Source organism: Schistocerca piceifrons, chromosome 8 (genome assembly GCF_021461385.2).
Source record: "Schistocerca piceifrons isolate TAMUIC-IGC-003096 chromosome 8, iqSchPice1.1, whole genome shotgun sequence".
In the NCBI taxonomy this organism is placed as follows: Eukaryota; Metazoa; Arthropoda; class Insecta; order Orthoptera; family Acrididae; genus Schistocerca; species Schistocerca piceifrons.
In genome coordinates this window covers 60,443,025-60,462,344 of record NC_060145.1, presented here as the reverse complement: position 1 = coordinate 60,462,344, position 19,320 = coordinate 60,443,025, and the positions used below count along the sequence as shown (strand labels likewise).

General features: G+C 38.2%; 1 protein-coding gene across 1 annotated transcript in view; it reads left to right on the top strand.

Annotated features, from left to right (window-relative positions):
* The window catches only part of LOC124712075 (phenoloxidase 2-like), an 84,569-nt gene that overhangs the window by 6,198 nt on the left and 59,051 nt on the right, over window positions 1-19,320 (top strand). Inside the window, exons 4-5 of the mRNA XM_047242370.1 lie at window positions 1,581-1,804; window positions 15,542-15,744. Coding sequence (XP_047098326.1) covers window positions 1,581-1,804; window positions 15,542-15,744 — 427 coding nt within the window. The remainder of the gene's footprint in view (window positions 1-1,580; window positions 1,805-15,541; window positions 15,745-19,320) is intronic.

Below are 19,320 nucleotides of genomic sequence, written 5' to 3'. Positions count from 1 at the left end.
ATTTTCATTCAATAATGTCATATGGTATAATGTTCTCAGGTAACTCACCTTTAAGAAACAAAAGTCTTTATTGCTCAAAAACGTGCTGTAAGAATAATATGTGGCGCTCGCTCACGATCATCTAGTAGACATTTGTTTAAGTACTTGGCCGTTCTGACTGCCGCTGCACAGTATATTTATTCCCTCATGAAGTTCATTCTAAATAATTCACTACAGCTGAAAAGGAACAATGATGAACATAATTACAATATCACAAGGAAAAATGACATCTATTGCTCCACATTAAATTTTTCTGTAGCACAAAAAGACATACACAGTGCTGCAACTACAACTTTTGGTCACTTAACCAAATAATATAAAATATCTGGCAGACAGCAAAGTAAAATTTGAAAACAAACTGAAAAAGTTTATCCTTGGGAGCTAATTCTATTCTGTAGAAGAATTTCTGTTTTTGTAATTTGCAAAAGGTGGTGTGTAGGAATTACTAACAACCCACATCTGTATTATCTGTATTTTTTTAAACTGTTATATGTTCAGCATGTACCCATATTTATGGAATTAATTTGTGATGTGAATGTGAAATGAATTGTTCCACATCATTACAATTTATCATGCAAAATGATCCATGGGACATGAAACAAAATAACTTTAAACAGCATGGATGTTAATAAGAACATTCCTTCTAAAATACCTGCCAGCTGAACTCATAGATTGTCAATCAAATTGTGAAGTCAACAGTGGATTAGTGAACGATAAATACTCAGAAATCCAGTTGAGTGGTAGAGAGGTACATATTTTGGAAATTTGTGGTGAGTTCCTATGGGTCCAAACTTCTGAGGTTATTGGTCCCTAGGTTACACACTGCTTAATCTAACTTAAACTAACTTACGCTAAGGATAACACACACACCTATGTCTGAGGGAGGGCTCGGACTTCTGACAGGGGGAGCCATGCGAACTGTGGCAAGGTGTCTCAGACCACACGGCTACCCCACACAGCGAGAGGTACATAAAAACGAATTTTAATGTAGTATCGCAGCTTACAAATTTATGGCCTTCTCAGAGTTGTGCGTGCACTCACACACACACACACACACACACACACACACACACACACACACACACACACTCTCTCTCTCTCTCTCTCTCTCTCTCTCTCTCTCTCTCTCTCTCTCTCTCTCTCTCACACACACACACACACACACACAGCTACAATGTTCCAGCAAGGGCTGTATTGTTGTGACTTTTCTTTTTATTTATTTGTTTTGGTAGAAAATGGGGGAGGGCAAATGATCCCATTCGTAGATGCTGGTAAAGAATAACATTTCCCAAACTGTTACTGTTTTGTTTACATACAAGTATAAGACTGAAGGCATTTTCTGCAGCACTGAAGAGAAATGGAAGTTCTCATGTTATGGAGGGGAATACTGAGGATATGGAGGGTACCAGTAATTTAGGAGTAAAAGTTCTTGTAACTCTGAACACGAGAATCAATTGCAGAAATGAGACACCATTTTAAGCTGAATATGTTTACATTAAAATTATAGCATCCATCTCACAAACTATTTTACCTTTTTTCAGGAATGCGCACATATGAAGATTTTTTGTCCTTATCAATCTACTGCCGTGACCGCATAAACCCATACATGTTTGCTTACGCGCTGTCAATTGCCATCATTCATCGACCAGACACACGAAAAATACCGCTGCCTCCTCTAACTGAAGTGTTTCCAGATAAGTTTATGGACAGCTCTATCTTTGGACAAGCTCGTCAGGAAGCAAATGTTGTTGGTGAAGGGAACAGGGTAAGCCATGCACATTTTGTAGCACAGTATACTTTAATGGAAGATTAATATTACATAGTAGTGTTTGTACAAGGCATGAATATTGTGTGTGTATTATACACACTGTACACTATATGGCCATATACACAGGATCATGCGTCTGTGAGCAGATTGTGTTGGACAACAGTTTTAGCATCTTTTATAGTCTCCTCTAGATACAATTCATTCCTGCTATCATGAGGGTAGAGGTACCAGACATCGCTTTGGGAGACAGTGTTGTATGTTGAATCCTCCGGTTGTCAAAATTGTCTTGAATGTTTTATCCACATATTAAATTGGGATCAGGTCACTGATCATACTGCCCAGGGTAAATGATTTTCATGTAGACTTTGCCTCCTTATCTGTGGCTCATTGTGTAGTTATGAACTCTGGTGCAAAGCTCCCATCTAACATAAAGCAAGAAATTTGAAGAAAAAAAAAGAAATATATATATTTCTGTTTACTGTCTTCCACAGTCCTGCAGCATTTTAGAAGTGACAACATTTTCTAACTGGACTCTTAATAAAGTGATTTATTTACGATCACAATTTCTCAGTTAATAAATCACTGTGAAGAGCATCAGTACATATTCTGTAAATTGAAGGTGGAGGGAGAAGAAAGGAAAAGAAGAGAAGGACCTATTAATTTCACTTGCGTCAAGATTTTAAGCCAAGTCAGCGGTGACAGGCGGACCAGTATTGTAACCATGGATCTCCTGCTTATCTGGCAATTGCATTAACCACTGTACAATTGGGACACAGTGTTTATCGCAATTGTGTGAACTATCTCGGCACGCCTCTCGGGTGACCTACAGTCTCACCTAGCATCAACTATCCGCAGTCCCCATCCGTATCCTCCGTGCTTGCTGCTTTGAAATTTCCACTGGAGGGCAGCCATTGTGTATCCGCACTGAAGTTGGTGGATTCATTGCCCATCAAGACGAATCAACTGTATTAATACATGGTGTCTGTTCTTTTGGACATGACCGAAAGAGGAAAACACAGTGTGGAATCCACAGCTGTGATACATATTATGTAATTTGAAGGTGGAGGGGGAGAAAGGAAAGGAAAGTGAAGGAACTATTGATGTCAATTGCATCAGGACTTTATGCAGAATCAACGGTGATGAGTGAAAATATGTGCCGGACTGCTTATTAGCCAGTTGCATTAATCACTGCACTATCCAGACTCAGAGTTTATCAGGATTGCATGGACTATTTTGGCAAACCTCTCAGCCAACCCACATTCTCACCTAGTGCCAACTATCTGCAGTGATTGTCTATGTCCTCCATGTTCGCTACATTGAGATTCTTGCAGGAGGTTGGACGCAGTTGTACAGTCACACTGAAAGTAGTGGATTCATTACCCTTTGAGGTGAATCACTTGTATGAATGTGTGGTGCCTGTTCTTTCGGACATGTCTGAAAGAACAGACACCGTGCATCCATACAATACATATTCACTCCTGTTAAGGGAACATTGTCCTCATGTCAACCACATTTATGCATTTCATGCCATAAATCATAATCTGTATAAAAGAACATAGGATCTTAAATAATAATTCATTTAGAATTCTTATCAGTACTGCAGAATAAACGTGCACCAGATGTGACATTTGACGTGAGGACAATGTTCTCTTAAGACTGATTACACACGGATGCTCTGCATAGTGAGCTGCTGCTTGAGAATATACATCAACATATACGTACATGATGTTTTGCAAGCCACCAAATGGTGCATAGATGATAGTACCTTGTACCACTACTAGTCTTTTTCTTCCCTGCTCCTCTCACAAATGGAGCAAGGGAAAAATGACTGTCTTCATGCCTCCACATGATTCCTAATTTCTCTTATCTTATTTTGTAGTCCTATTGTGAAATGTATTGGTGGCAATAGAATTTCTGCAATCAATCTCAAATGCTGGGCCTCTAAATTTTCTCAATGGTATTTGGTGAAACGAACATTATCTTTCACCTAGGAATTCCCATTTGAATTCATGAAGCATCTCCATAATACTTGCATGTTTATTGAACCTACTGGTAACAAATCCAGCAGCATCTGAATTCCTTCAATGTCTTCCTTTAATCTGATGTGGTAGGGTTCCCAGACATTCAAGCAGTACTCAAGAATGGGTCATGTTTTCTTAATAGATGAGCTGCACTTCCCAAAATTCTCCAAATAAACGGAAGTTGACTGTTCGCATCCCAACTGCCATCTTTATTTGCCCATTATTTTTCATATCATTTTTGAACGCTACACCTAGATATTTTATTGACGTGATTGTGCCAAGGAGCACACTATTAATGCTGTATTTGAACATTACAGGATTGTTTTTCCTATTCATCTGCATTAACGTACATTTTTTCACATGTAGAACAAGCTGCCATTCATCAGGCAAACTAGCAGTTCTGTCTAAGACATCTGTATTCTCCCACAGTCACTCAACATTGACATCTTACCGTACACCACAGTGTCACACGCAAAAAGTCACAGACAGCTACTCACCCTGTCTGTCATATCATTTATGTATATGGAGAATAAAAGTGGGGTGTTCCTGAAGATACTATTGTCTCTGAGAAACACTTGTCGTCGAGGATAACATTATCCTCGATGGCAAGTGTTCATCAGAGACTACAGTATCATCAAAAACATGCCACGGTCATGTGATAGAACCACTTTCATTCTCCATATATATAAACAATCCGAGGGACAGGATGAGCAGCAGTCTGTGACTTTTTACTGATGATGCCATCGTGTGTGGGAAGATGTCATCATTGAGTGACTGTAGGAGGATACCAGACGTCTTAGACGGAATTGCTAGCTGGTGTGATGAACGGCAGCTTGTTCTAAATGTGGGAAAATGTACATTAATGCAGACGAATAGGAGAAACAACCCTGTACTGCTCAAATACTGCATTAATAGTGTGCTGCTTGAGATAATCACATTGATTAAATATTTAGGAGTAACACTGAAAATCTGGGAATATGGAATCGTTTGGATGGATAGGAAATGTTGCTAATCAGAAAATTAGAGAAATACATGGGTGCTCTTCTCCTTACACATTGTGAATCTCCTTGTTTACATGTATGAGCACCATATTACAAATTAGGGTAAATTACATGGAATTATTAATTAGGCAATTAATTAACTGATGTATGTAATTTTGTACAGAAAAATTAAAGTATCAAAAACATGTAGTCAAAGTGTTGTATGTAACAGTGTCTATGACAAAATCTTTCATGTAAATTGGGGCTGCTTATGAATTGGAATGCTGATTATTCCTTCAGTCAGTTAGTTTCCAGTAATTTAAAGTACTTTGCAGGAAGGTGGCAATGCTTAGCTTTCTGTTGGCATGGATCATTATATGAAATTATGCTGATTAACAAAGTTTTTCACATATCAAACAGTGCTAACTTTAATTAACTGTAACTTTTAACTAACATACTTTATAGCCATACTGATGGTATTCCTGGAATTAGCCTAGCCTTAACATATGTCCAAACAATAAATTTAAGTAGGGAAAAGCTTAATTATGCATTTGGAGATGAAGAGAAAATTAGAATAAGGAAAAAAGTTAATATCAGGGATCACAAATATAGCAGATGGGATATAACAATCTTGCTGTGTCACAATTGATGCTTTCTAAATCTGTGTACAGAAGCTTTTCTATTTGAAGGAACTCAGAATATGTACAAGAATTCTGCAGCAAACCAATGTTAAGGATATTTGTCTATAATTTTGCAAGTCTGTTATTTTACCCTTCTTATATATGGGAGTCACCTGCACTTTTTTCTTATTGCTTGAGACTTTGCACTTGGTGAGAGATTCGTGATTGTAAGCTAAGTAAGGGGCTAATGCTATTGGGTACTCTTTGTAAAACTAAATATGGGTTCCATCTGGCTCAGTTGCTTCTCTGTGCCAGGGATACCTGTTACTATGTCCTCCATACAACAGCTGAAATTGGGATTGTAAATAAAAAAACGTTAATAATGGTCGGGGGGTGGTGGTGGGGGGGGGGGGGGGTGGATGTTGTTATTTTGAAAAATTAAAAATGTACTTCGTTAGCCACTCCTTCTACAAACATCTGACTTGCCAGGGAGCAGGCAAAACAGTATTTTGAGCTACATTGGAAGTAGCAATCTTTACAGAAAGTTTATTGATGTACTGTAAACAGTGATCATTATTTACAGGTGAAGGTAACTATTTTCTTTGGAGAATACCACTGTGAGTCAAGGAAATATTAAGTTGCTGATATTAAATAGCCAGCAGATGGAATAGCATGGATAGTATTTAGCACTATAGTAATAGTTTATTGTTAATGCACTATATGGATTAAGTTTCTCTGATTTGCCAGTCTTTTGTTAATCTATATCTAGACTCCTTCCACATCCATGAAGGTTCTCCTTTGTGATGGGATCTACAGAACACAATTAATTAATGAACACAAAGCTTGGGGCAAATGTTGCATAATCCACAATATGTGTAGGCAAGCAGTGGAAAAAAAATTAATTAATCGTATGACATTGATAACTGGGAATCCCTACCTTGGGGAAGTTCGGCCAGTGAGTTGCAAGTCCTTTTAGTTGATGCCACATTGGGCAACTTGTGTGTTGGTGATGACAAAATGATGGTGAGGAACACACAATACCCAGTCCCCAAGCAGAGAAAATCTCTGACCCGACTGGGAATTGAACCCGGACCCACTGCTGCATAGCATCAGACATATCAACCACACAGCTAAGATGTGGATTACACAAGCTGTGGAAGAGAGCATCTACCAGAATCGTAGAGTTAGGAGCAGGGTGAACTCACTGACATTCTACACACATTCTGCACTTTTCATTGTTTGGTCGACACCAGATTTAGTATTTACTTGTAGACAGTGGCACCGGCACCCCTGCCACAAGACCTGTACCTATTTCTGCCTGTTTCTGTCTGCTACACTCTAATAGTTTTTGCTCTCCTTATCAATGCCATGTTCACAAACTGCTATCACTGATACCAAGACAAAATCTTTTTTCATCACTAATAATTTTCCCCCCCTTGAACCATGGACCTTGCTGTTGGTGGGGAGGCTTGCGTGCCTCAGCGATACAGATGGCCGTACCGTAGGTGCAACCACAACAGAGGGGTATCTGTTGAGAGGCCAGACAAACATGTGGTTCCTGAAGAGGGGCAGCAGCCTTTTCAGTAGTTGCAGGGGCAACAGTCTGTATTATTGACTGATCTGGCCTTGTAACATTAACCAAAACAGCCTTGCTGTGCTGGTACTGCGAACGGCTGAAAGCAAGGGGAAACTACAGCCGTAATTTTTCCCGAGGAAATGCAGCTTTACTGTATGATTAAATGATAATGGCGGCCTGTTGGGTAAAATATTCCGGAGGTAAAATAGTCCCCCATTCGGATCTCCGGGCGGGGACTACTCAAGAGGACGTCGTTCTCAGGAGAAAGAAAACTGGTGTTCTACGGATCGGAGCGTGGCATGTCAGATCCCTTAATCGGGCAGGTAGGTTAGAAAATTTAAAAAGGGAAATGGATAGGTTAAAGTTAGATATAGTGGGAATTGGTGAAGTTCGGTGGCAGGAGGAACAAGACTTTTGGTCAGGTGATTACAGGGTTATAAATACAAAATCAAATAGGGGTAATGCAGGAGTAGGTTTAATAATGAATAAGAAAATAGGAGTGCGCGTTAGCTACTACAAACAGCATAGTGAACGCATTATTGTGGCCAAGATAGACACAAAGCCCATGCCTACTACAGTAGTACAAGTTTATATGCCAACTAGCTCTGCAGATGATGAAGAAATAGATGAAATGTATGACGAGATAAAAGAAATTATTCAGGTAGTGAAGGGAGACGAAAATTTAATAGTCATGGGTGACTGGAATTCGTCAGTAGGAAAAGGGAGAGAAGGAAGGTTGTATACCTGGAAGAATCCTGGAGATACTAAGAGGTATCAGATAGATTATATAATGGTAAGACAGAGATTTAGGAACCAGGTTTTAAATTGTAAGACATTTCCAGGGGCAGATGTGGATTCTGACCACAATCTATTGGTTATGAACTGCAGATTGAAACTGAAGAAACTGCAAAAAGGTGGGAATTTAAGGAGATGGGACCTGGATAAACTGAAAGAACCAGAGGTTGTAGAGAGTTTCAGGGAGAGCATAAGGGAACAATTGACAGGAATGGGCGAAAGAAATACAGTAGAAGAAGAATGGGTAGCTCTGAGGGATGAAGTAGTGAAGGCAGCAGACGATCAAGTAGGTAAAAAGACGAGGGCTAATAGAAATCCTTGGGTAACAGAAGAAATATTGAATTTAACTGATGAAAGGAGAAAATATAAAAATGCAGTAAATGAAGCAGGCAAAAAGGAATACAAACGTCTCAAAAATGAGATCGATAGGAAGTGCAAAATGGCTAAGCAGGGGTGGCTAGAGGACAAATGTAAGGATGTAGAGGCTTGTCTCACTAGGGGTAAGATAGATACTGCCTACAGGAAAATTAGAGAAACCTTTGGAGAGAAGAGAACCACTTGTATGACTATCAAGAACTCAGATGGCAACCCAATTCTAAGCAAAGAAGGGAAGGCAGAAAGGTGGAAGGAGTATATAGAGGGTTTATACAAGGGCGATGTGCTTGAGGACAATATTATGGAAATGGAAGAGGATGTAGATGAAGACGAAATGGGAGATAAGATACTGCGTGAAGAGTTTGACAGAGCACTGAAAGACCTGAGTCGAAACAAGGCCCCGGGAGTAGACAACATTCCATTAGATCTACTGATGGCCTTGGGAGAGCCAGTCATGACAAAACTCTACCATCTGGTGAGCAAGATGTATGAGACAGGTGAAATACCCTCAGACTTCAAGAAGAATATAATAATTCCAATCCCAAAGAAAGCAGGTGTTGACAGATGTGAAAATTACTGAACTATCAGTTTAATAAGTCACAGCTGCAAAGTACTAACGCGAATTCTTTACAGACAAATGGAAAAACTGGTAGAAGCGGACCTCGGGGAAGATCAGTTTGGATTCCGTAGAAACGTTGGAACACGTGAAGCAATACTAACCTTACGACTTATCTTAGAAGAAAGATTAAGAAAAGGCAAACCTACGTTTCTAGCATTTGTAGACTTAGAGAAAGCTTTTGACACTGTTAACTGGAATACTCTCTTTCAAATTCTGAAGATGGCAGGGGTAAAATACAGGGAGCGAAAGGCTATTTACAATTTGTACAGAAACCAGATGGCAGTTATAAGAGTCGAGGGACATGAAAGGGAAGCAGTGGTTGGGAAAGGAGTGAGACAGGGTTGTAGCCTCTCCCTGATGTTATTCGATCTGTATATTGAGCAAGCAGTAAAGGAAACAAAAGAAAAATTCGGAGTAGGTATTAAAATTCATGGAGAAGAAGTAAAAACTTTGAGGTTCGCCGATGACATTGTAATTCTGTCAGAGACAGCAAAGGATCTGGAAGAGCAGTTGAACGGAATGGACAGTGTCTTGAAAGGAAGATATAAGATGAACATCAACAAAAGCAAAACGAGGATAATGGAATGTAGTCAAATTAAATCGGATGATGCTGAGGGAATTAGATTAGGAAATGAGACACTTAAAGTAGTAAAGGAGTTTTGCTATTTAGGGAGTAAAATAACTGATGATGGTCGAAGTAGAGAGGATATAAAATGTAGACTGGCAATGGCAAGGAAATCGTTTCTGAAGAAGAGAAATTTGTTAACGTCGAGTATAGATTTAAGTGTCAGGAAGTTGTTTCTGAAAGTATTTGTATGGAGTGTAGCCATGTATGGAAGTGAAACATGGACGATAACTAGTTTGGACAAGAAGAGAATAGAAGCTTTCGAAATGTGGTGCTACAGAAGAATGCTGAAGATAAGGTGGGTAGATCACGTAACTAATGAGGAGGTATTGAATAGGATTGGGGAGAAGAGAAGTTTGTGGCACAACTTGACTAGAAGAAGGGATCGGTTGGTAGGACATGTTCTGAGGCATCAAGGGATCACAAATTTAGCATTGGAGGGCAGCGTGGAGGGTAAAAATCGTAGAGGGAGACCAAGAGATCAATACACTAAGCAGATTCAGAAGGATGTAGGTTGCAGTAGGTACTGGGAGATGAAGAAGCTTGCACAGGATAGAGTAGCATGGAGAGCTGCATCAAACCAGTCTCAGGACTGAAGACCACAACAACAACAACAATAATTAATTGGTGCCGTTCAGCCTTTGAGTACAAACTCTCGCTACACCTCAGGACTTGGACACTTGGAGGTTACACCTGAGAGGGAGCCCAGTGAGCAGCGTCATATTTCACAGCTTGTCTTCCACCAGACACATCCTGAGGCTCCAAGATGACATTCTGTGTACAACATTGGTCCTAATATGTGTTACAGCTTTTGCGCAGTTTACAATGGCAGATGGCAATTCACCCATGCATCAGTTCATGCTGCCATCTGCAAATAGGACAACAAGCTTGTGCACATCTCTTGGCCCGCCTCTGGCAACATCCACAGCCATCTGAGACTTTATATTCAACATGTTGGGCATTTTGTGTACAAAAAGATCTCCTAAAGAACCCTAAGATATGGTGGGATGTACTCTCTGCTGTGCCCTTCAAAGTTGTTTTGTGCAGTATACATGTAGATTTAGACCCCTGCAAGCCCATAACAGAACTTGTATGAAACTGAGAAAACTGCATATAGTGTGGTCATTTATGCCATTCTGCTATCTTTACTAAGTTTAACAAATCAATATTGTTATTGAAATATTAGACCAATACAGAAGCCAAATACAGTTGTTATGGACTCAGCATTTCATACTCAGGATATAATTTCTCCACAACATGGCTCTTTCGGCCATTGTATTTCTACATATACATCTACATACCATTGTGAGATGCATGGCAGAGGGTATGTCCCATTTTACCAGTTATTAGGTTTTCCTCCTGTTCCATTCACATACGGAGCATGAGAAGAATGATTGTTTGAATGCCTCTGTGTGTGCAATAATTATTCTGATCGTGTCCTCATGATGCCTACGGGAGCAATATATGGAGGGTTGCAGTACTCGTATATTCCTAGAGTCATCATTTAAAGCTGGTTCCTGAAACTTTGTTAATAGACTTTCTCAGGATAGTTTACGTCTGTCTTCAAGAATCTTGCAGTTCAGTTCCTTCAGTATCTCTGTGACACTCTGCCAAGGATCAGACAAACCTATGACCATTTGTGCTGCCCTTCTCCATATATTTTCAATATTCCCTGTTAGTCCTACTTGATATGGGTCTCACACACTTGAGCAGTATTCTGGAACTAGTCACACGAGTGATTTGTAAGCAGTCTCCTTGTAGAGAGATTGCACTTTCCCAGTATTCTACCAGTAAACTGAAATCTACCACCTGCTTTACCCACAACTGAGCCTACGCGATCCTTCCGTTTCATATCCCTACATAGTGTTACACCCAGCTATTTGTATGAGCCAGTCAATTCCAACAGTGACTCATTGATATTATAGTCTTAGGATATGTGCTGCACCAACCCTCCATGCATAAATGATGTTTCTATGTCACATATTTAGAGGTGTTTAAATTTTATTCCAATACTTTATATTCTGAATTTTCCATTGGAAAGTCTTATGCAACAGAACAGTTGCCAATATTTTAAAAGGTAGCTTCCCTTATTAATAACATGAAATTTAACACAATCATACTATAACTGAAGCTTTCCGTATGGAAATCATCCCCTGGTTATAATGGAAATTAAAGGTTGCCGTGTCAGATCTTGATAATATAAAGGATATTTTGTTTTAATATTGGCTTTATGAGGCTCTCAGAAGACAAAACAGAAGTATGCTATGATCTGATGTAACTGCTTAACTGCTGTCATCAGTATTTCTGATAATTTGTCCTGTTGAAAGCATTGTAGTATTTCTGATGACTTGTACCTTTGTGAAAGCACCCACGTGATCTACCAACTGACCTGCCTGCACTGTGACGCATTCTATGTGGGAATGACCAGCAACAAACTGTCCATTCGCATGAATGGACACAGGCAGACAGTGTTTGTTGGAAATGAGGATCACCCTGTGGCTAAACATGCCTTGGTGCACGGCCAGCACATCTTGGCACAGTGTTACACCGTCTGGGTTATCTGGATACTTCCCACTAACACCAACCTGTCCGAACTCTGGAGATGGGAACTTGCTCTTCAATATATCCTCTCTTCCCGTTATCCACCAGGCCTCTATCTCCGCTAATTTCAAGTTGCCGCCACTCACACCTCACCTGTCATTCAACAACATCTTTGCCTCTGCACTTCCGCCTCGACTGACATCTCTGCCCAAACTCTTTGCCTCTGTATATGTCTGCTTGTGTCTGTATATGTGTGGATGGATATGTGTGTGTGTGCGAGTGTATACCCGTCCTTTTTTCCCCCTAAGGTAAGTCTTTCCGCTCCCGGGATTGGAATGACTCCTTACCCTCTCCCTTAAAACCCAAATCCTTTCGTCTTTCCCTCTCCTTCCCTCTTTCCTGACGAGGCAACCGTTGGTTGCGAAAGCTAGAATTTTGTGTGTATGTTTGTGTTTGTCTGTGTGTCTCTCGACGTGCCAGCGCTTTCGTTTGGTAAGTCACATCATCTTTGTTTTTAGATATATTTTTTCCCACGTGGAATGTTTCCTTCTATTATATTCAAATAAAAATCTCAAAATCACATGTTATATAATGGAATTAAATTGTACAACAATCTTCCGTAAGGGATCAAAGACATAATCGAAATAGAGAACTTTAGGAAATCACTAAAAAAATATCTCTTGGAAAAGTGTTTTTGTACTGTTAAGGATTATTTGGAATGATGTAAATATATAGTAATCTGTAAAAAATTATCAACTGTGTTAAGTGGATTAACGATGTATCTTTATGTTACAATATTCATGAATTCTGATATTGACAATTATAAATTTGTGTACCTATTGTATATACTTATGTAGTAAACATCCATAAAATCCTGATTGTCTACAGATGGATAAATATATAAATAAATGTTATACCATGCAAGTTTTGAGAACAGCAAAATTCAAAAACACCTGAAGAAGATGGCAGCAGCAGTCATCAAAATAGTGTGCATAAAATGGAAACGATGTGACAGAACATCTGAAGCTCATAATGACTCAAGCAAACTGAGAAAACATGACAGATCACTACTGACACATTAGATAAAAATTTTAGAATTTCTTGAACTCAATCCACTTCCCCCCTGAAACAAACTAGTATAAAAGCAAATAGCATAATCATCTGTGGAAAGATACAAGTGTAGAAAATATAGGGTGAGGGCTAGTTGCTTATACAGTGTGTCCCAGGAGAAATGGTCAATATTCTAGGATGTGTCAGAATGATCATCTGAAGGGGGAAAAAAACTAGTAAACATCTGCTCTATAATATATACTTAAGAGCTATGAGCACTCTTTCATCTTGGATAGTATGAGACAAATCTCTTCTACCACAAGTTCTTTATGTTACATATTTAGAGAGGTGGCAGTATGAATAAAAACAAGAAAAAATTGTCCAGTAAATATGGACTGTAAAGTGTGTACCTTAACTTGTTCAGTAGAAGTGTTTCACGGTAGTGAAGATGAACAAGTGCTCATAGCTCTTAGGTATGTATTGTGTAGCCTGTGTTTACTAGACAATTTTTTCTTGTTTTGGTCCATACTACCTCCTCCCAAAATATGGAAAGCAAAGAGCATGCAGTAGAAGAGATTTGTTTCACAATATGAAAGATGAAGAAGTGCTCACAGCTTTCAATGGATGCATTATAGAGCTCCTGTTTACTAGATTTTTTGTTTAGAATGATTGTTCCTGTCATATCCCTGAATATTGGCCATTCTTTGTATATTATACAAGTAAGTGACCTTGTAAAAATCATTTTTCCACCTTCTAAAAAGATAAAATGAGAGTTAAAACTAAGAGTGAATGAAGAACAAGGATCAGCGAAAGTCACAAGAAAGTCTACCCAACTTCTAGGACAAGAACATCCAGAAAGTCATTTGAATGGCCTAACAAAGAATGGCCCAGGAAGACCCCACCTGAAGAAGACTGCTAGTAGCATATTTCAACACTTGAATGGAAGAAGCCATATCACATCATGATAAAAATCACTGGCGACAATAATGACAATGTGGCAATTAATTTATGCTCCATATTGTAATCTGGCAGATTCTTAGAATCTCATTATTATTTTATGGGCTTTATTGGGGTTTAGTTTTATGTTATTATTAAGATCCACATTATAATGTCTTACACTTTGTTTTGAGCACTTCAAGACATGAATTAGCCCCTGTATCAGGTAGCGCAACACCTTTTGCCATGGATCAAGTCGTGCACTGCAAGCTTGTATGCTAAATTGTCAGTATATAAAACTCATAAATTAAATAATAAACATTGAAATACTACCTTTGATGACTATACATGAACCATTCTGTACTGTTCAGCTTTTTATCTTATGATCAACAAAGAGAAGCAAGTTATTTTAACAAATTGTGATCGTAACCATGATACATGAAAATATCTGTAACTAATAGACTGAGAAGCAGTTTAAAGATAAATAGTATTTGAACTACTTTGCTAATGACCACAACTTTTGTAAGAAACTGAAAGGCTGTCTACACTACTCCAGAATACAAAACTGTAAGTAATCTAATGAATACCTGCATCTTTGTTGAAGGTCATTACCTTTGGAGAGCATGTATAGTTTGGTGCTGTGCCACCACCTAATTGTTGAGAATTGTTATGTTGAAAATTTTGTCCCATACTAGGATTCGAAGTCAAGGGCCATCAAACAAATGTACATTGGCAGTCTTAGTTACTTGTACCAGAAAATGGTTCTCCAATATTCAGTTGAAGACAGTCATGAATGCGCACTTAGTAAGGCCCCTGAACTTTTGGTCCAAGAGAAAACTGAATAAACTAACAAATATTTAGTACAGAAATGTAATTTGTGTAACACAGATCTAGAAAACTAAGTGTGATGTGCTAATAGTGTGCTGAGAAACTAACTGGTTCTCTCAAATTCCATTGCTATTCACAACTCAAAGAATTATAATTACACAATCTAAAATCTTCTAAGCTGTTAGACTGCACAGTTCTGCACCTCAAAATTAAGGTCCATGTATTGGGACCTTCTTGAGGAACACTAACTGAGCGACTGAACTAATACAGTTGCAATCAAAGTTTCATGTTTATGTAAAGAATATTTTACCATATAATATTATAGTAAACTGTTACTGAATAGTTGTTCACTATGCTTTCTTTCGTTTTACATTTAATTCTAGCACAGGCCATCATTGCTGCTTAATGGTGGATATAACATTCTGTTAGTTTTTTTTTTTAATTTCCTGTTTTTTCTGTGTGTGGTAACTGTTGAGGATATTCTAACAAATCATATTCAATGAGGTTTTGTCTTATTCTGCATCTTCTAATTGCTTAAAATAGAATATGTACTCATTTTGTATGGAGCTCTTAAATAGACTAGTTATTACTTTTTTCAAACATTTGAGGTTAAGAAATCATACTGAAATGTGTAACCAGACTATGTACAGTAACTTGCCTGGAGTGTAACATAGTAATAATTGAATTTCATCTAGGGAAATAAAATTTTCTATTGTCAGTTACTTTGATGTAAAATGATGTATTTTTTAATCTTTTGTTCACATTTAGTTACCAATAGTAATTCCACGTGACTACACAGCGTCTGATCTTGAACCAGAGCACCGTGTTGCATATTTCCGAGAAGATATTGGGGTTAATTTATTCCACTGGCAGTGGCATCTGTACTATCCATTCTCTGGCTTACCAGCTCTTGTCAATAAGAATCGACGTGGTGAGCTATTCTACTATTTGCATCAGCAGATTACCGCAAGGTTGGTATCATTTGCTTAACACATAACATTAGAAATAAAAAATACATTTTAATTATTTGCAGTGTAATCTATTACTGTTATAATTTCCCACAAATTTATTAGCCAAAGAAAGCTCAGTTTATTTGAGGAAAGTAAAATTTTACATCACTTTGAAGAGGCCATGATTTACAGCTCCTATGAATTTTTGGAAAATCATGGTTTCCATACAGCTGTATTATCACTTCATTAAACAACAAGCTTGAGTCAGAAACACATACTTCAATTCACATGTTGCTTTATGTCATGATGCTTGTTAATAGTTATGATTTGTCATGCATCTGATTGTGGTGTCACATTGTACCTGACAGTGGTCCATTTCTGACCGACACTGGTTTTTTAATAAAGTTATAATACAGCTGTATGCAAACCATAATTCTCCAAAAACTAAACAGACAAAAATGGTGTGGTGTCTTGATACTTATTTTGAAATATCAACTTTGTTCCTTTATTAAATTTAGCTAGTATAATCAGAATAGCATTAAGCAATATAGGGATAGTTTATTGTACAAATTAAGTCTTTTGCATGTCTTTTGTTAATGTATACTTTGAATCATTCTACAATCCTGAAAGTTCTCCTTCTAAATGAGTCTGTGGAATACAGTAAATGAATGAATGAATGAGTGAATCATTTGAATTGAGGTTGACTGGTGTAGAATTCAATGATGGAAAGAATATTTTACAAAAATACCGTAGCATCTGCATTTACCTGAGGCATAACCCCCCCCCCCCCCCTCTCTCTCTCTCTCTCTCTCTCTCTCTCTCTCTCTCTCTCTCTCACACACACACACACACACACACACACACACACACACGCACGCACGCATATTCATGCAAGCACAGCTCATGCACACATGACCACTGGCTCTGGCTGCCAAGCCCGGACTGAGACAGTGGCCAGAGACAATGGTCATATGCATGTGAGTTGTGCTTGTGTGAATGTGTGTGTGTATGTGTTTTGCCTACTTTAGAAAATGGCCTTTTGACTGAAAGCTTACTTGTTTAGCAGTCTGCTTGTTGTTCCTGTCCCTGACTCAACATATCCACTGTGTGGTTAGCAGCAATCTATCCTTTTCATAATATTGTCACTATTCCATCGTGGATTATCCATTGTTTGATTTAGTCTTGGAAATTATCATTTTCAGACCGACAAACAGACAGACATAACAGTTTTAGATAAAACTTTAAACCACAGTAGCTCTTTTCCCATGGTCCAATTTTAATGAAATGAAGCCCATACATTGCCCCAAGTGATGCTCAAGTTACCTGTGAAAACCCCTTAAAAATTTGTGTAGTAGTTTTGGATATTAATGTGTTCAAACAGATACATGACAGTTTTACAGTTTTATTGTTAGTATATAGATATGTATATGTGCTGCTGCCATATGCCATACAATAAATAAATAAATAAAACATTATCCCTTTTTAAGCATTTTGGGTATACTCCCTTCTTGCATTACTACATTTATCTAGAACGTGAAATGGTTTTGCAAGATACACAGTACAGTTTTTTACCATTTTTGCTAATATGCCATCCAAACTCTCTGTATTTTTATTTTTTCTGCTTCATTTTTTTAAATTCACCTGTAGGGAGAAGGTATAAACTTGCAGGCACACCTTTGGAGTTTTCTATTCTCTTTGGTGCTGCTGTGTTTTGTTTCAGAAGTTCCTCCATTACAGTTGTGTAGTGCTGATTGCAACTATTACACATGTGCTGTGGATATATTTGCATTTTTAAGACATGTGACTTTTTCCTATTCACAGATATTTACTTTCAGACTGTTTTAGTGATGTCAGAAGGAGTTTGCAGTTCTGGAATTTAGTGGGTAGTCTTCACTTCTCTTATCATCCTGCTGTATACTTTCTTCCTGCGCTTGTAAGCCTCATGACTGGCCTGTCCTTTATCTTTCTGCTGATTTTCATATATTACAGTCAGTTCATTTCTTGTTTTTATATATATATATGGTGCCCTGTTACTTGGATGGTTTACCACTAATAGCTCTGCATACTTTAGGTCAAACTTCATTTATTACTATATCAAAAAAGATTCCCAGATCTTTTCTACACTGTCCTGTTTCCTCTGCCCTACTATAATCACCAGACTGAATTTTTTTAAATTTAGCCACTGTGTTGTCCTAATATTTTTTATCATCTCAAAGTTCTATTGTTTGTCTGAATGTTCTACAACAAGAGTATTTACAAGCTGAACTTTTTGTCTGTCTGTAGATGTAGTCAACAGAACATGGTCTGTTAATGTGGTTGATGCTGCAGTACATCTCATTGGTATTTTTTATTTTTATTTTTTGTATATGAAATCGGAGATTTTATGTTCCCATAACATCGTGAAAACTTCATGTGTAGCCCCTGTCTTCCAGCATATCTATATTTAAGTCACCTGCTATTATTACAAAAATGCATTTCTTCATGACTCTTCTCTGTTCTCATTTATCTAAGTCCAGACAGTTTTAGAGATATTAAAAGTAGTTTGTATTTCTAGCTTTTGATGGCTAGCAGTAGCACATCAACTTACGGTAAACAGTTTTTGATGCTTGAGATTGGAGATCAGTATATCATACCTCTTAGAAGGCATTTTCCCCCCATGAACTTTATTTGCACTGCTGATACTTCAAAGCAAAACTCTGTGTAATTTGAGGTCTGTAGTGAAGTGTAGTCCTCTACCTTGCTGTCCACAGATGTTGCTATTTTCCCACTCTTACATTTAGTTCTGCAATAGTATGCTACATTTTTGTATCCCATTAAGTTGAAAAGCCTTAACACACTCTCTTTCAAACCTTTTTCTATTCCCGATACATCTGTCCATGTTGAAGGGGTAGAATCCAGATGGCACCATTTGTGAGCCAGCTGTTGAAGTTAACCTTGTTGTGCTGTACAATATCCTTGGCAACTGGGTGATTGAGTTCACTGGTGACCTTGCTTCAAACAGAACCTCTGGTCATGGCCATACAGCTGTGTAATGACTGTGATAGAATTTACTTACACTAGCAAACCGAAACATTGTAATCACCTGCTTAATAGCATGTTGGTCCATCTTTGGAATGCATTACAGCAGTGATTCTGCATGTCATGGATTCGCCAAGTACTTGGTGGGTTTCCCCAAGCATGTGGAGCCAGATGTCTGTGCACACATAACACAATTACTGTAGATTTTGGGTTAGCAGTTTGTGGGCATGGAGGTAGTGTATGATACAGGGTGTATACTACCCGGGAGATCTGGGAAAAACCCAGGAATTTTTTTATCTGGGAGAAAACTGGGTAAAACTCAGGGATTTTTTAGAATTCCTTGAATTTTTCATTGTTTTAGTTTTCAGTTAAATTTTTGTAACTTTGACTGGTATGAACCAATACTCTTACAAAGGATATTACTGTAGCTCGCTACTGCTGCAATAAAACATGAACGAGATAACAAAAAACAACGAAAGAAAACTTAAGTTACAAAAGAAATATGCCACATACAACAACAAGACACAGTCCTCATACAAACATCTGCCAACAGCAGAATGTGTCAAAGGCTTTAGGAAT